We start from the raw sequence: 18,277 nt of genomic DNA, 5'->3' as shown, positions 1-18,277 counted from the left end.
CCTATTTGCGCTGAGCTGCTGGAAAATAATAAGACTAACCTGTCTCTCTGGTTTACAACAACCGTGCAACGACTGCTCCCTACAGTTGACGGCAAGATGGCGGCTTTCGTGCATTGAAAGTGAATTTCGCAGCGAATTATCGAGCCTACTGTTAAAAGAGTCAACTTTTTGAGAAAATCATCATGTTTTATGTGGTGAAAGTTCGCGCGAAATCACAGAGCAGCAACACTGTCTGCATGATCAACTTTTTTAAATATTCACCTATTCCATTGAAACTTTGCACATCAAATGTTTACTTGACTGGCTATATTGTGTTCTAAAATGAAGCTGGTAATCAGAAAAATAGAATTTTTTTGATTGTGTGATATATCATAATAATATATAGAATTATAGTATTCTTTGCTAATGCTACTAAAAGCAAAATTTCCAACAAAACAGAAAGCTTTTAGAACATACTGTAGGTAATGATGCTTTAAATATGAGTGCCAAATTATTTTTCAATTGGACACATACTTTTTCCCCAAGAGTGCATTGAAAAATGCTAAAATTAGCATTTTTGCAGGTTTATTTTGCCCATTTTTTTACGAACTAAATAATTTTTTCAGTTGTTCTACTTAATTTAGGCATTCAAACTTGATGTTTTCTGAAAATATAATGATTTTTGAAGAAAACTACCAAACATAAAGCCAATTCATTGATTACAAGTGACTGAATAAAAAACTAACAGTTTTGGTCCGACAATCTGGGTGACCCTTACGCCTTAATGCAGAACGACATAATATGTGGTTGTGTGTGTGTGTGTGTGTGTGTGTGTGTGTGCGTGTGTTGGTGTGTGTGTTTGTGTGTGTATGTGTGTTTGTGTGTGTGCGTGTGTGTGTGTGTATGTGTGTTTGTGTGTGTGTGCGTGTGTGTGTGTGTTTGTGTGTGTTTGTGTGTGTATGTGCGTGTATGTGTGTGTGTATGCGTGTGTGTGTTTGTGTGTGTGTGTGTGTTTGTGTGTGCGTGTGTGTAGTATGTGCGTGCGTGTGTGCGTGTGTGTGTGTGTGTGTTTATGTGTGTGTGTGTGTGTGTGTGTGTGTGTGTGTGGATCGGCGGCATGCACACAGTGCTCGGATAGAAGGGTTATTGACAGCGTACATGATTTATTCAGAAAACAATGGAATCAAATTACTTAGATGTAGGTGGTTTGAACTAGAGAAAATGTCATTTAAGCTATCCGCTTTCAGTTCAAGTATATGACAGGATTCACAAATCCAAACATAACACGAAGATTCGCATGCAAACTATTGTCTGTTACTGCAAGAGGTTGTGATTTTTTACACATCCGCTCAAAAGGTTCTGTGTGTAAATATCTTTGTGTAAATCAACATTAACAGAATAAGTGCGAACTCTCAACACAGCGTTTCGTTTTAGAATGTATATAATATAACCTCCGGCATAATTATGATGTCGCCATCGCTGTACGCCCACCGTGCAGTCTAACTTTCCGAGTGTTGTTTGAACCATTCACGTACACACACCACTATTTGACCTTCGCAGTAATTCGATCCTTACGCGATACATCAGTATTCATCAGTTTGTCTGACGTGGAACCTCCGTAGTTGTCCGCCGATGTTCGCCGGATCGGCGCTTTACGTGATTCCAGGTTTTGAGCAGCTCAAAACTCGGCTTCGCGTAAGAGTTTACGCAGTATTGCGCTGTTTTACGTAATTTCTGCGTAGTTTGTGTAGTTCTTACGCGAACAATGCGCGAAATATGCGTGGAATATGTGATCGTTCGCAAAAATGTTGCCGCTATCGCGTTCATCGACGACTTTCCACTGACGATTAGCAGACATATGAAGCATGTTTCGCGCTTGTAACACCTACGTATCACTGAAAATCTCTGAATTTTTTTTTATTGGCGTATGTATCTCTAAAAGAACACGTAAATAAGCGCATGTAATACTTATGAAATACTGATGAATCACTGATGTATCACTAACAACTCACGTATGATTGGCGCTATATAAAAGCGGTTACTTTTTCATCTCCCGTCAGGTCAATTCCTGCTGCCGAGGGGTGCACATCGCGGTTGCATGCGCGGAACGGACGTGCGCGCTGCCGCGCATTCCTTGCGCAGTTCATGCGCGATTCATACGCAGTTCATTAGTGATAGTGCGCAGATAATACGTGGTTTTCCGTGGACCTTTGCGTGCCAATGCGCTGTAGTGCGTGGTTTGTTTGTGATTTTTGCGTGATCTTTCCGTAGTTCTTGCGCATTTCGTCGGTGATTTTCATCGCGTAAATCAGCAAAAATAGTCAAATTCTCGACCGACAAGCACGCACAACCAAATTTTATGTGTGATTCATGCGTTTACGCGACTTTTGGGCTGTGTGACCGGGCCTTTACAGGTGTAATAACATTTGTTCTCCTCCGCTACTCCTTTCGATGGTCCAGCGACTTAAGTGGTTGAGTTAGAGTGGCCTTTGATCCCAGATTCTGCAAGTGGCACTGGACATTGGTCACTCAAGTAAGGGTGTAAGCTGTGATTGTTGGAAATGGTTTCATGTCACACCTCTGTTAGACTAGTCGGTGTACTTAGGCGTTCTTGTTAAAAGGTATTGATTTGGTTGTGCTTGCTTGTATAAGGGTGTGTGTGTGTGGGGGTGGTGGGTGTGCGTGCGTGTGTGTGTGTGTGGAGGGGTAAGTACGTGCATGCGAGCTAGCGTGCGTATATATGCATGAGTGTGTTTGGAGGGGTACGTGCGAGCATGCGAGTGTGTGTGTGTGTGCGTGTCTGTGTGTGCGTGCTTGAGTGTGTTTGTGTGTGTGTGTGTGTGTGAGAGAGAGAGAGAGAGACAGACAGACAGACAGACAGACAGACAGACAGACAGAGACAGAGAGTCGTTGAATGTAACTTTGTGAATGTGTTTGTTTAAAGCAAGTATATTACAGGCTTGGTGCATACAAAAGCTTTATTTCAAATGTTTTCGATCAAACGGCAATCGCTTTATTTCACAAGTATTGGACATATCTATACACAGCAGCTCACAACAAGAACAAATATCCAGCATAGATCCAACAATAAATGTTAATAAATGGCATATTGCATCATTGCATAAACATAGCTCCAAAATTAACACACTCTCTCCAAAATGATCTGATCCCCATTCTAAGTTCGCATGCAAATTCTAAAATATATGGAAAACAGCGACGATCCGGAGATAACGGAAGCGTTTTTACTGTTTTCTCCTTCCCCCCACCCCACCCTATTTTTTTATGTCCAATAGCTCAATGACCCACCTTAACCTTGCACCCCCCCCCCGAACCCCCCACACAACGAAATGATAACGCACACCCAACTCTGGTTCCCCTAACGACTGTCTCAGTCAGGGACTGATGATGATGATGATGATGATGATGACGACGATGATGATACTATGATGATGGTGATGATGATGATGATGATGATGATGATGGTGACGATGATGATGGTGATGGTGATGATGCTGATGCTGCTGATGATGATGATGATGATGATGATGATGATGATGATGATGACCACAACAAATAAAGCACCAATGTTCGATAAGAAGTCGACAGAACACACGCCATATAGCTACAATGCCATACGGCTATAGTTATGTAATTGGAAGACAAACGATGAAATTGTGGTTTTTATCAAGTTCTCATCCCTTTACTGTACTCTATCACCTTCCTAAAAAAACAAAACAAAAACTAAATGTCAAAAATCTGGTAAGAAGTCGCGGGACCCCCTTGGAGAATTTCTAGTACGTGTTTTCGTCATCTTTAGTGCGTATACGACGCAGGGACCCACAGTTTAGAGAGCCCTGCTGGACGTCCGAAGAAGCGAAGGAGAAGGAGAAGATCTACATTTTGCTGGTCTCCACTTCCTTGCAGGCGAGGTTGGTCTTGCGCTTCATGGAGAGACGCCTCAGGACGTTGCCTCGCTTGATCTCACTCACCAGGTTGTCCACGATCTTCTTGTCCTGACCTTGACCGTGGTTGTGACCTTTGACCGCTGCTATCAACCCGTCCTTGTGAGCACCTAAGTGGAAAAGAAAAACAAAACAAAATGGTAGTTCACGTTGGGTTTGATGTCGCAATGCTCAGCAGATTATGTGTTCTAAGTGCTATTGTAGGGAAGGGGCGAGAGATAACTAGGTTGTGTACAAATGGAAGGACGTAAAAAAAAAGAAAGAAGAATAAATACAAAACAAGCAATAACAGCAGGGCCCAGGGAAAGTAAAAAAAGCTGTAAAGTAAGAGAGAGAACGGAGGTAGATGAGATAAAAGAAAGACAGAAAAAAAAGAGAGAAAGATAGAATGAAAGAAAGAAAGAAAGACAGACAGAAAGAAAGGAAAAAGCAAACAAACAAACGTAACAACCAACCAAAAAAACACACAAGCAAACAAGAATGACAGACAGAACAGAAAAGAGCAAGTGATCGAAGTCAAATGAAATACAGATGAAGACACCAAACGTAAGTCATGCAGGACAACAACAAATGATCATACTTTTTCGTTTTTCAAGCAGCTCCTCGTGTGCTTTCTTCCTCATTTCAGCTTTCTGTGTTACTTGCTTCCGATTCTCCAGTTCCTGAAAGAAACAACATTAATGAATTGAGGTATGATAATTAAAGGGAAGTAAGCGCTGTAAATGCATACGACATCAATCCATCAATCAATCAATATGAGGCTTATATCGCGCGTATTCCGTGGGTACAGTTCTAAGCGCGGGGATTTATTTTTTTATTTTTTTATTTTTATTTTATGCAATTTATATCGCACACATATTCAAGGCGCAGGGATTTATTTATGCCGTGTGAGATGGAATTTTTTTACACAATATATCACGCATTCACATCGGCCAGCAGATCGCAGCCATTTCGGCGCATATCCTACTTTTCACGGCCTATTATTCCAAGTCACACGGGTATTTTGGTGGACATTTTTATCTATGCCTATACAATTTTGCCAGGAAAGACCGTTTTGTCAATCGTGGGATCTTTAACGTGCACACCCCAATGTAGTGTACACGACATGTGTAATGGAGTACGCGAAAGTCATGCGGAACCAGTCTTTTGAGGTTGGAAGCTGCTTGTTCATTTCAGTGCTCGTTACATTTAGTCAAGTTTTGACTAAATGTTTTAACGTAGTAGAGGGGGGAATCGAGACGAGGGTCGTGGTGTATGTGTGTGTGTGTGTGTGTGTGTGTGTGTGTGTGTGTGTGTGTGTGTGTGTGTGTGTGTGTGTGTGTGTGTGTGTGTGTAGAGCGATTCAGAGAAAACTACTGGACCGATCTTCATGAAACTTGACATGAGAGATCCTGAGTATGGTATCTCCAGATGTTTTTTTTAATTTTTTTGATAAATGTCTTTGATGACGTCATATCCGGCTTTTCGTGAAAGTTGAGGCGGCACTGTCACGCTCTCATTTTTCAACCAAATTGGTTGAAATTTTGGTCAAGTAATCTTCGACGAAGCCCGGACTTGGGTATTGCATTTCAGGGCGGGGATGTAGCTCAGTCGGTAGCGCGCTGGATTTGTATCCAGTTGGCCGCTGTCAGCGTGAGTTCGTCCCCACGTTCGGCGAGAGATTTATTTCTCAGAGTCAACTTTGTGTGCAGACTCTCCTCGGTGTCCGAACACCCCCGTGTGTACACGCAAGCACAAGACCAAGTGCGCACGAAAAAGATCCTGTAATCCATGTCAGAGTTCGGTGGGTTATAGAAACACGAAAATACCCAGCATGCTTCCTCCGAAAACGGCGTATGGCTGCCTAAATGGCGGGGTAAAAAACGGTCATACACGTAAAATTCCACTCGTGCAAAAAACACAAGTGTACGTGGGAGTTTCAGCCCACGAACGCAGAAGAAGAAGAAGGTATTGCATTTCAGCTTGGAGGCTTAAAAATTAATTAATGAGTTTGCTCATTAAAGTTGTCATTAAAATCGATTTTTTTGCAAAACAGACTGATTGCATCGTATTCCTCATCATTTTCTGAATCTAAAATTATATAAATATGTCATGTTTACTCTTAAAATGTGATCACAATTAACGAAAATAGATTAATTAGTCTTACGATAAAAATTTAAGAAATCGATCCAAAAATGATTTCATCTTATTCTTTATCATTTCCTGTAGTAATTGTAGTAATTTCGCCTTTCGCGACTTGTTATTCTCTCATGTGCCAGGAGTTTCGACCCGTATAACTTTCGCTAACTCCATTACACATGTCGTATGCATGTATACCGCTTACTTCCCTTTGGTTATCATATCTCTAAACACTGTGCTCTACCTCATTTCGTTTGAGATTAATGAATTAAGGTTGAGTTCACAGTTCTTCTTCTTCTTCTTCTTCTTCTTCTTCTTCTTCTTCTTCTTCGTTCATTTGTTGAAACTCCCACGTGCACTCGGGTGTTTACGTGTATGACCGTTTTTACCCCGCCATTTAGGCAGCAATTCGCCGATTTCGGGGGATGTGTGCTGGATGTTTTCATGATTCTATAACCAACCAAACTCTGACATGGATTACAGGATCTTTTCTTATGCTTGCGTGTTCACAGTTGAAGACAATTAATTTCCAATATTTATCTGTTGTTGTTTTTGCTTCTTAATTCATCATTTGTATATTCTATGGTTTTTCACATTTTGTGCCATTTTTCCTTCGTGTGCCTAGCATGCATGTTTGTTTTGCTTTTCATTGAAAACAAAACAGAACGACAAAGCACAACGTAAATGACTCACTAATTTGTTCAATGCCTTGGATGTTCGTTATGGTTGACCTTAATTGAGCCAAAAGGGTAACAGAGACTGGCAAGGCCGAAATTTAGCATCAGAAAGGGGCAGTCTCCCCGTGATAAAAACGGAACATTTGCCATACAAGAGATAGGAAGGGGGTGAGGGATTTCTCCTTAAAGGTACTGAACTTGTCAAATCCAGGTGCACGGAGCCCCTGAGGCTTTTAGTCATACCTCAGGCAGCTATCCGTTAGAAGAACTACCAAGTTTCATTGACTTGCACCCAAAGAGTCAAGAACTGCGATTTTTTTACGATTTAATTTCGTACTCGGACCCGGCTTCTCTTGACCTATTTTTGGATCTAAATTTAGATCAGGTAGATCACCACATCATGCGCAAAAAGACACGTCACTAGCAAACTATGTCAGACGTCATCATGAGCTTGTGTAAAACAAAATGGAGGCCGGAATCACTCAGTTGAATCGAACTCCGACCAAACACCACGTAATAACTAGGTTAATTTATGCACTCGCGTGAACAAGAAACTGTCGAGCTTCACAGATGTCGTCGTTGGGTAGTTTTGGGTTTGTTTTACTACCATAGGAGGATTTTTGAACTGTAAATGCAGTCAGCTGCAACAAAAACGCACAACGAAGGCTGTGAGCTGCACTGTGCCTTTAAGAAAACAATACAAAATGTGCCAGATAAGGGATGGGAAGGGGGTGGGGGTATTTCCCCTTGAGAAAAAATGAACATTTACAAGAGAAGGGGTGGGGAGGGGGTGGGCGGATTTCTACTTGAGAAAAAAATGAACATTTGCCATTTAAGGGGGTGTATAGCGTGTGGGGTGGGCCGGGGTGGGGTGTTTTTTTTAACCCGCCAGGACCCCCTCCTCCTCCCCCCAGATCCGGCCCTGAAACAGACTCAATAGCTCTACCTGTTCGCTAGCCCTGAAACAGACTCGATAGCCCTACCTGTTCGCAAGCCCTGAAACAGACTCGATAGCCCTACCTGTTCGCAAGCCCTGACGTTCTCGCAGAACTCTTTGAAGGTTTCGAGGAACTCGTCGATGTTGAAAGTGTTCTCGTTCTCACAGAAGTGTCCCGCCAGACGCTTACTGTTGGTGGTCAGTCGCTCAAACCCTTCCTCCACGTCACCAAGATCAGACTCCGCCTCCTGCACAGAGCGAGGAACAACTGTTTGACGAGGCGGCACAAATTAGAAAGGAAAAAAAAAGAGATGGCGACAGAGAGAGAGAGAGAGAGAGAGAGAGAGAGAGAGAGAGAGAGAGAGAGAGAGAGAGAGAGAGAGAGAGAATGAGAGAGAGAGATAGAGAGCCAGAGAGAGAGAGAGAATGAGAGTGTGTGTGAGAGAGAGAGAGAGAGAGAGAGAGAGAGAGAGAGAGAAAGCCAGAGAGAGAGAATGAGAGAGAGAGAGAGCCAGAGAGAGAGAGAGAGAGAGAGAGAGAGAGAGGAGAGAGAGAGGAGAGAGAGAGACAGAGACAGAGACAGTGACAGAGAGAGAAGAGACAGACAGACAGAAAGAGACAACCAACACATACTACAGGCAAACTGTGGTATAGACAAGCAGGTAAAACACCACTTATACAAGAAATCAAGAACCAAAACCACTTTCAAGCACGTGTTTTCACATACACAGACACAGACAGACAGACAGACAGCCAGCTACACACACACACACACACACACACACACACACACACACACACACACACACACACACACACACACACACACAAACACACACTCACACACTCACACAAAAACACACTCACTCACACAAAATTAATACAAACACACACACAAATACAAACACACACACACACACACACACACACACCAGCATACCTCCAGGAAGTCCTTGAACTGTGTCCTGACCTCCTCACCCACGTTTTCCAGTTGTTTTTGGAGCTTCCTCACATTGTTCTTCACCTGGTTGAACTCGTTCTTCACGCCGTCCACAGAACACCTGGAACAGGTAAAACAGATAGCGTGAATAGTTTGATTTACAATCAAAACACCTGAACAACAGGTTGAAAAAAAGTGTTTGTTATGTGAGTGTGTGTCTATGATACGAGTAGTAGAATTCGTGAATTGATTGCTGAAAAAAAGAACCAAGGAAAATGTATGCTCCCCCCCCCCCCCCCCCTACTTAAGAAAAAGAAGAGGAGAACAAAAGAAAACGGGAACGAAGGTCTGAAGCCATCAGCATGCGTCTGATGTTACAAAAAAAAATATATATATCGTTAAACCAAGCAAAAATTCAAAGAAGGATTGAAGGTTTGAAAAAAACCGGATTGTGGCTACCGGCGACAACAACAATAACAACAACAACAACAACACCTCCACCACCACCACCCCCACCAACAACAACAAGAATACAACAACAACAACAACAACAACAACAACAACAACACATGTTACAAATAAGAAAAAAGAGATAAGGTCAAACAAAATTAAAAGAAAGGTTGATTGGTAAGAAAAAAAACACCAGATTGTGTCTACCGGCAAGCTACCTGCAGATCGTCCACGAAGCTGAGCGCCTTGGTGTCTTTGTTCAGCGCCTCTTCCGCTACCAACTTACACACACATACAACAACAGTGGGGGATGTAATAAAGAAAAAAACAAAAAACAGTGGGGGATGGGGGGGGGGGGGGGGGGTGGATCGGGGGGTCCCTACCGGCAAGCTTTCTGCAGATCGTCCAGCATGTCGTTCACGAAGCTGAGCGCCTTGGCGTCCTTGGTGAGCGCCTCTTCCACCAGCACGTGTAGCAGTGTCACGCGCGGGTTGTTGGACTTGGTCATCGCCAGCTTGGTCAACGAGCTCATGCGGAACCCACTCGCCCCGCCCGCGCTGCTGCCCTGCAGGGACAACATACGTTATCTGTACTTTTGACCAAAATATGACATTTTACACAGATCGAGACTGTCAGAGTTCCTCCGAGACCGCGCTAGCATTAATGAATCGATCAATTTTGAATAGATTAAATTTTACATTTGAACGCCCACTAACATGCTCGGCTGGCAGCCTAAAAGCGAGTTTTTGTCGGACTCTGGCGTCGCATGGCTCAAAGAAGGGAAATCAAATGTTCCATCGATATATTGACAGTTGAAGTGTATTAGTGTTAGAGTTATTACCCTTGCATAATCATGATATGACATGCACATTGCACGAACATCCGCCGCCGTGTTTTAACCGCCCCATGCGGCTGGGAAAATAAGTCTGCATCTTGAAACCTTCTTCTTCTTCAGCATTCCAGAATGTTCTCGTTACGTGTGAGCTCGTTTGCCCATTTGGGTTCCCCACACTATACTCTGAATCTTGAAACCAATTGACTGGTGGCAACTGTGCTTCGTGTGACTAACCTCCTCCAGATGCTGATGGCAAGAGAGATGTGCAGACCCCTCCCTCCATCCCGTCCATAATATTAATAGTCATCCACGTTTTACGAACACACCACACACACACACACACAAACAAACAAAAACCTGCGCTTAGAACTGTACCCACGGAATACGCGCGATATAAGCCTCATATTGATTGATATTGATTGACGAACACACCACTCACCTGGTTAGAAAGTTGCAAGCATGAAGCACAAAGCGCATGAACTTCTTCAAGGATGTGTTCTCCTACAGCCTCCTGTAGTTGCTATTTAACCAGAAAAATATGCAGACCCCCACCCTATCATAACCTTCAAGGAAACCAACTCACCTGGAGTATGTATAACGTTTTGTTTTGTCAATAATTCAACGTTTAAATCACCTACCTTTCTTGTTTTTTAATTCTGAATTTTCTTAACTTCAGCAGTCTTTCTGCTTTTGGATTTTAACTCACCTTGGTGATCAAGTTGCAAGCATGAAGCACAAAGCGAAAGAACTGTTTTGAGGAGGTGTTGACCAGAGAATTATGCAGACACCCTGACCTTGATAAAAACAAACAAACACACACACACAAAGCCACACATTAACTCACCTGGTTGATAAAGTTGCCAGCATGAAGTACAAAGCGCAAGAACTTCTTCAGCGAGGTGTTATCATACAGCCTTCTGCAGATGCTGTTGACGACAGAGATGTGCGGCCGGACTGTGGAAAGCTGGGAGGGAAGCTCAGCCTGGAGCAACATGGCCTCCAGGCGAAGCTTGTAGCACGGCAGCTCCATCAGCTTGAGGAAGAACTTCTCCGCGCTGCCCAGCTTCTCGGGATCTCCGTCGTAGTTTTTCATAAGCTCCGCCTGAAAGAAGAGTCAAGTATTAGCAAGTAGAACAATTATATGGTGACAAGGGAGATCACTGCGTCACCCTTTCACATTTAACAATGCAAGCATGACACCCTCGGCTAGCTCTTTTGCTGTGCGTCTGTCCGTATGTCTTGTCGGTCTGTCTGTCAGTCTGTTAGTGTGTCTGTCTGCCTCAGTCTCTCTATCTCTCTCTAATCGATGTCTTTATCTGTACGTACAGTCCAGTTATAATGTGTACAGTTTGCTCTGATAGTTCTTTGGTTATATGTTTTTTTTGGTTCTTGTTCTAGTTGACCCAATCTAGGCTAGGGCGAGGGCTGGATGTAAAAAAGCGAATATTCTTGCTTATCTATTACCCTCGATAATAAAGATTTTGTTTTGTCTTGCCTTGTCTTGTCTCTCCATTTTCTCTCTTTGTAACGAACTTATAAGAATCAGCATCTCTGCCTCAGCTCACCTCATCCATAGTCGGAAGATGCTTTATGAGTCCTTTCAGCTTCTCGGAGCCGATGGCGCGGTAGTCTGCGTTTTTAATGAGGTCAACAATGGCGGCGTCGGTCTTGCGGAACTGCTTGAGGAAGATGTTGACGTTCATGCTTCGCTTGGCGTCCAGCAGTGTCACCTGAACACAGATACATAGAGGTGGGCTGAATACACAAGTGATACACGTATGTAAAGAGAAGAGGGCTCGATACGTAGAGGTTCCAATGCCGAGTCTCAGTGGATATTACAAATACTGGTCGAAGTTAGTGGATCATGAAAAATGCGAGCTTCAGCGAGCTTGGAATGCTTGGTATTTTCGTGTTTCTGTAACACATATTTTGACATAGATTACAGGATCTCTTCCGTGCGCCCTTGGTCTTGTGCTTGTTTGTACACACGAAGGGGGACAAGGTACCATCAAGTAAGTTGACCTGGGATAATAGAATAATCTCCACCCTTAAACCACCAGGCGCGACCGGGATCCAAACCAACGATCTTCCGCTTTGGAGACTTATCATCCTCTAGGCCATTGCGCCCGTCGTTCAAGATGACTCACCTCCATGGACGTTGATTGTCTCTTCAGAACGTTGCTGTCAGCCTTGTCTGTGGGCGCGGGATGTGCTGGTGTCTTCTGCGCGAAGAGCTCCTCAAGCTTGCCGTATTCCACTGAGATGCTGTCCCTCATCTTGTTCACGTCTCCCCACACACTGCTCTCTGAAAACAACACGGTATTCATTTTACAATTCTTTTACCAGTTGTCTTGGGATGGGATGGGGTCTTCTGTGCGAAAACGCTCCTCTAGCTTGCTCTACAGTAATATTGATACGCATCTTGTTCAACTCTCAACTTACGATGGACTCTTGAAATAAAAATCCTACCATGCCGGGGATGGGGGGTTATTCCACGTGAACGTTTTTGTCTTGACACACAAACACACAGACACACACACACACACACACACACACACACACACGAACGCACACACACACACACACACACACACACGCACACACACACACACACACACACACACACACACACACACACACACACACACACACACACACACACTGCACACACTGCACACAAAGTCAACTTTAGCAAGTAGATACTCTACAAACAAAATTGGGGGAGTTTGTATACACTTTCCTAAAAAAAGAAACAATGAATTCTTTTTGTTCTCTTTCTTCGCGTGTCTTATAAACAATACGTGTCATGAAAATAAAGTTTATTCGTATTCGTATTCACACACACACACACACATCACTCACGTCTAACCATGGCGGGGGGCAGTTTGTTCCACGTGAACGTCTTCATCTTGACAGACGGCGAGGGTGTCTTGATGGGCTTCACTTCCGGTACAGCCGCGGTCACGTGACGGAGTTGCACGCCCCCTGGCGACATGGGAGGTAATGGTGGGGGCGGGGCACCGGGTGAGAGGGGGGCGGGGGGAGGAGGAGGAGGGGGACACAACCCACCTGGAGAAGGAGGGGGTGGTGGAGGTGGAGGGGGAGGGGCTCCGCCGGGTGATGGGGGCGGTGGGGGTGCGGGTGGGGGTGGGGCTAGTCCGCCCTGTGTTGAAGTCTGAAAATGACGGGTCAATCTTGTCATTGTTAATGTAGAATCTTGTGTTGTAGTCTGAAAATGACGGGTCAGTCTTGTCACAGTATGGTTAATGTAGAATCTTGTGTTGTAGTCTGAAAATGACGGGTCGTTCTTGTCACAGTATTGTTAATGCAGAATCTTGTGTTGTAGTCTGAAAATGACGGGTCAGTCTTGTCACAGTATGGTTAATGCAGAATCTTGTGTTGTAGTCTGAAAATGACGGGTCAGTCTTGTCACAGTATTGTTTAGTACAGAAACTTGTGTTGTAGTCTGAAAATGACGGGTCGTTCTTGTCACAGTATTGTTAATGCAGAATCTTGTGTTGAAGTCTGAAAATGACGGGTCAGTCTTGTCACAGTATTGTTCAGTGCAGAAACGTTAAAGCATGAAGTTAATAGGCCAAAGTTCATGTCGCGAAGTGTACGACGCCTTGGTACAGCACGGTTGGTAAAAAAAGACTTGGAGATGTCGACCACTGGCTCAATAGACGATTTTCTGAAATAACTCCGTCGGGATTGTATAGGTTGTGAAAGAGTGAATTAATGCCCTTGCTCTTCCTCTGACAAATCACTTCACACGTGCTCATGTTCACGTGTTTTCGACACTTCAGTGGAATATAGAAACAGAGCTTTCATATTCAATTTGACAGCTGTTCTTTGAATTCAAGTAACGCAGTAAATAAGAAATAGAGTGAACGGCCAAGCAGTTACCTCCCTTGTAATGAAACTCGACCATCAAATTCCCAACAAAAAACCCTCCATTTTGCAGACCAATTTTTCTTGACATTTTCCTGTACACGTACCTGTGAATCTGATGCCTGTCCGCTCCTAGAGCCGAGAATCCCCGATCTTCTCTGTAGCCTTGCTCCCGGACTCTTCAGCTCGGAATCCTCTGTTTGCACCGCTTTGTCCTCTCTCTGTGAGGCCAGGGACCGCGCCTGTTTCAACACGTTCTCCGCTTCAAGTGCGTTCTCGACAGCCTCGCGGGTAAGACGCTCCAGAAGAAGCCATGTGCCTTCACTGAAAAGGAAAGCATTCCAAAATTACTGTCATTACAGGATTATATTCTCCTGCACAGATCTTTTTAGGCTTCTACATGCAATAAGAGCATTCGTTGACCATACCAACAATTAACATATATTGCCTGCATTCGGTGTCCGTACAGAGAGAGACATTTTCGCTGACAAAATTTAGCAGTTGACATAAGAGTCACTTTTGAAATTAATTCCAAAAAAAATCCCGTTCTACATAATTATGAAACAGCGAGACTGCCGTTCATTCTTGGCATTGGTTTTAAGTTGAAGGATGCGCTGATTCTGTGTAAAATCCCGAAAAGAGCTGTGTAAAAGCCTGAAAAAATGAGTGTGAAAGCCTGAAAATATCTGTGTAAAAGCCTGAGTAAAGCTGTGTACAAGCCTGAACAGATATGTGTCAAAGCCTGACAAGAGCTGTGGGGGTGAACACGATCGCCTGCAAGAGAAGGAATGTAGGTTTACACGTATAATTCCTTCCCTTCCACTTTCTTTTTCTCGCTTGTACGACTGAACTCTTAGTCGTGATGAAGAGTTTGTTATTAGTGTGTTAATGTTAGCACACACTCAGTGCCTCTGAAGGGTTGGTTATCTTTGTGGTTTCAAAATGTGGCCTACCTCTCTGGTCCTCCTAGTATAGTTACCTCATTGTATGGTAACCACTGAAAATATAAGAATAAGGTCAAGAAGAAAGGAACGAGAAAATAAGAACGAAAGAGCGTGTGTGTGTGTGTGTGTATGTGCGTGTGTGTGTATGTGCGTGAGTGCGTGTGTGTGTGTGTGCGTTTGTGTGTGTGTGTGTGAGTGTGTGTGTGTGTGTGTGTGTGTGTGTGTGTGTGTGTGTGTGTGCGTGCGTGCGTGCGTGCGCGCGTGTGTGTGTGTGTGTGTGTGTGTGTGTGTGTGTGTGTGTGTGTGTGTGTGTGTGTGTGTGTGTGTGTGTGTGGACAGCAAAGAGCCGCACTATGTGTTTACCTGTGGGTACAGTTTGGGTCTATTTGGTACAAGTTGTACAGTATTCCCAGCAGTGACATGGCTATCGGGGTATCGGCAACCTGAAAACATAATAATAGTATAAAATAATAGTACGGCGATATCACAAGAGCAAAATACATCAGTTGATCGTTTTACCCTATTTGTGCTCTTCTGTTTGGCACACGATTGATTCAACAATATACTTATTTCCTCGCTATCATTTTGGTATTTGGAATTTGTATCCCATCGTCCTGTGGGGAATGGAAATTCGGGTTGCTTTTTCATTGGGGGAAATGCGTATCAAGGTGTAACCAGCCACCTGCACTTATGGCAGAATGATCGAGGTCCTTTACGTGCCACTGTGGTGACACGGGGATGGGACATGGATACAGTCTCTGAGTCTACACATAAAGTTGACCCGAGTCCGTCCAAGTCCAGTGATATCTCTACCACCTGAGCTACCCGGCCCCCATTCTCTCCCACCCCACCCCCACCCCCACCCCCCCCCCCCCCCCCCCCCCCCCGCCCCCAATCTATCACCCCACCTGCCCCACCTGCCCCACCTTTTTGTGCAGGGCAGCGAAGAGTTCCTGTGGCTGAGACATGTCCACGTTGTCGTTATTCATCTCTTCGAGGGCGTCAGCATCGGCAGACAACTCTTCCTCGAACACGTCCAGTTGCACGTGCAGATCTCTGTCCTCGTCATAGCGCACTGTAATAATCGCTTCCTGGATGTTGAGCGCTGCAAGGGAAGACACAGAGCTTAAAGGCTGAACAAGGGTCTCTGTCTCTGAAAAAAAATCTTAAAGGCTGAACAAGGGGTCTCTGTCTCTGAAAAAAAATCTTAAAGGCTGAACAAGGGTCTCTGTCTCTGAAAAAATCTTAAAGGCTAAACAAGCTAGGGTCTCTGTCTCTGAAAAAATCTTAAAGGCTAAACAAGGGTCTCTGTCTCTAAAAAAAATCTTAAAGGCTGAACAAGGATCTCTGTCTCTACAAAAAGTTTAAAGGCTGAACAAGGGTCTCTGTCTCTAAAAAAACAGGTCAAAGGCTGAACAAGGGTCTCTGTCTCTAAAAAAACAGGTTAAAGGCTGAACAAGGGTCTTTGTCTCTAAAAAAACAAGGGTCTCTGTCTCAAAAAATCTTAAAGGCTGAGCAAGGGTCTCTGTCTCTGAAAAAATCTTAAAGGCTAAATGAACAAGGGTCTCTGTCTCTAAAAAAAACAGGTCAAAGGCTGAACAAGGGTCTCTGTCTCTAAAAAAACAGGTTAAAGGGCTGAACAAGTGTCTCTGTCTCAAAAAATCTTAAAGGCTGAGCAAGGGTTTCTGTCTCAAAGAAAATCTTAGAGGCTGAGCAAGGGTCTCTGTCTCAAAAAAAATCTTAGAGGCTGAGCAAGGGTCCCTTTTTCTGTTTCTGTCCTGTATGTTTAGCGCTGGAAAAAAAAAGCAAAGAGCTTAAAGGCTGAGCGTGGGACCCTTAATTAATGTTAATTTCATGAATATGTAAACAGAAATAAAACATTGATAAAACCAACTACTATCCCCTTACCGATGAACTCGTTGCGTATCCTGACCCTGTCCCTGATGTTCTCGTTGGCCACGATGACGGAGTTGACGAGCGCCATGACGCACGTGCTGTACGTCACAAGGTCCGCCTTGCCCAGCTCCGTCACCAGCAGGCTGAACCGGTACGGCAGCTTCTGCCACGTCTGGGGGACAGTGGGAATCATTATTAACAAAGGAACAAAGCAGCCAACCAGAACAAGCATGCAAGCAAACAAGCAAGAAAGCAAACAATCAAACAATCACTCCATCAATACATCAATACATCAATACATCAATCAATACATCAATTAATCAATACATCAATCAACCAAACAGACAACCAACCAACAAGAAACAAACAAGCAAATAAACACACAAACAAACAAACAAACACACAAACAATCAATCAATCAATCAATCAATCAATCAATCAATCAATCCATCCATCAATTCATCAACCAACTAACCAAAAAAACACAAAAACAAAACAACTAAGGTCAGCCTACGGAACGTTTAATTATAGGCAAAAAAATACTTTCGTTTGAACTTGGACCTATCGGTGAACCAGTAGACAACAAAAAAGACATCTCGGGAATTTAATGTGTTGTTTTAAAACATCTTGCCACACAAGGCGAACAATTTTAAACCATAGCTAATTCCACTGTCCCATACTTGTAAAATAACAGAAATGGAAGACGATTGTTTTTTTGAGAAGCCATACCTTGTATTTGTCGAGTTTTACAGGTGACATAGGTTATACCTTGTATTTGTCGAGTTTTACAGGGGACATTATAGGTCTCACCTTGTATTTGTCGAGTTTTACAGGGGACATAGGTCTCACCTTGTATTTGTCGAGCGCATCTAGAGTGAGGTAGTAGCCTTCCTTGGAGTACAGACACAGCGCTGACAACAGCTCAAATATCTGCATCTTCACCATTAAATTGTTCGTCTGTAGTGCTGCAACAGTCAGTTGATCAGTCAATTAATCAATCAATCAATCAATCAATCAATCAATCAATCAATCAATCAATCAATCAATCAATCAATCAATCAAGCAAGCAAGCAAGCAAGCAAGCAAGCAAGCAAGCAGGCAAGCAGTTAATCAATCAATTAATCAATGAAGCAATTCAGTAATATAACCAGCAAACAGACCATCCATCCATCCATCCATCCATCCGTCTGTTTGTCCGTCCGTCCGTCTGTTAGTCCGTTTATCCGTCCGTCCGTCCGTCAGCCTATCCGTCCGTCGATCCATCCATCCATCCATCCATCCATTCGAAAAACCAATCAACCAACAAACCAACAAATAAATCCATCAATGCATCAATTATTCAATCACGTAATCAAGAAAGAAACGGAAGCAAAAACAACAATGCCATTAATCAATCAATGTAATCACATTTTCAAGTTAACAAGCAATTAAGCAAGCAAAGAGATAACACGGATACGGTGTTGCTCCAAGAAGAACATTTTAATTCTTGAACAAGTTGTGTCCCAAATATTGATAAGGGATCATCTGGCTCCTCAGCCATAATTATTGCTACAAACTCATCAAAACTAATCTGTCAACTAGCCGTGCATAATACATGTAATACAAACTAATCGAAATTAAACAGGGACATCCATAATGGCACAAACTC

General features: G+C 43.5%; 1 protein-coding gene across 3 annotated transcripts in view; it reads right to left on the bottom strand.

Moving 5' to 3' along the window:
• Positions 1-2,938: 2,938 nt before the first annotated feature.
• The window catches only part of LOC138968460 (inverted formin-2-like), a 45,487-nt gene continuing 30,148 nt past the window's right edge, over positions 2,939-18,277 (bottom strand). For all 3 annotated transcript variants that reach the window (XM_070341033.1, XM_070341034.1, XM_070341035.1), the window contains 14 exons: positions 17,479-17,594; positions 16,642-16,801; positions 15,660-15,838; positions 15,097-15,176; positions 13,897-14,113; positions 12,761-13,073; positions 12,046-12,203; positions 11,464-11,628; positions 10,743-11,000; positions 9,447-9,628; positions 8,614-8,734; positions 7,757-7,921; positions 4,522-4,603; positions 2,939-4,051 (listed from right to left, as the gene is read on the bottom strand). In XM_070341033.1, coding sequence (XP_070197134.1) covers positions 3,873-4,051; positions 4,522-4,603; positions 7,757-7,921; positions 8,614-8,734; positions 9,447-9,628; positions 10,743-11,000; positions 11,464-11,628; positions 12,046-12,203; positions 12,761-13,073; positions 13,897-14,113; positions 15,097-15,176; positions 15,660-15,838; positions 16,642-16,801; positions 17,479-17,594 — 2,375 coding nt within the window. In that variant the 3' untranslated portion in view covers positions 2,939-3,872. The remainder of the gene's footprint in view (positions 4,052-4,521; positions 4,604-7,756; positions 7,922-8,613; positions 8,735-9,446; positions 9,629-10,742; positions 11,001-11,463; positions 11,629-12,045; positions 12,204-12,760; positions 13,074-13,896; positions 14,114-15,096; positions 15,177-15,659; positions 15,839-16,641; positions 16,802-17,478; positions 17,595-18,277) is intronic.

Source organism: Littorina saxatilis, linkage group LG6 (assembly GCF_037325665.1).
Source record: "Littorina saxatilis isolate snail1 linkage group LG6, US_GU_Lsax_2.0, whole genome shotgun sequence".
NCBI lineage: Eukaryota > Metazoa > Mollusca > Gastropoda > Littorinimorpha > Littorinidae > Littorina > Littorina saxatilis.
Note: the sequence above shows the minus strand (reverse complement) of the source record. Positions and strands in the feature narration are given on the sequence as shown.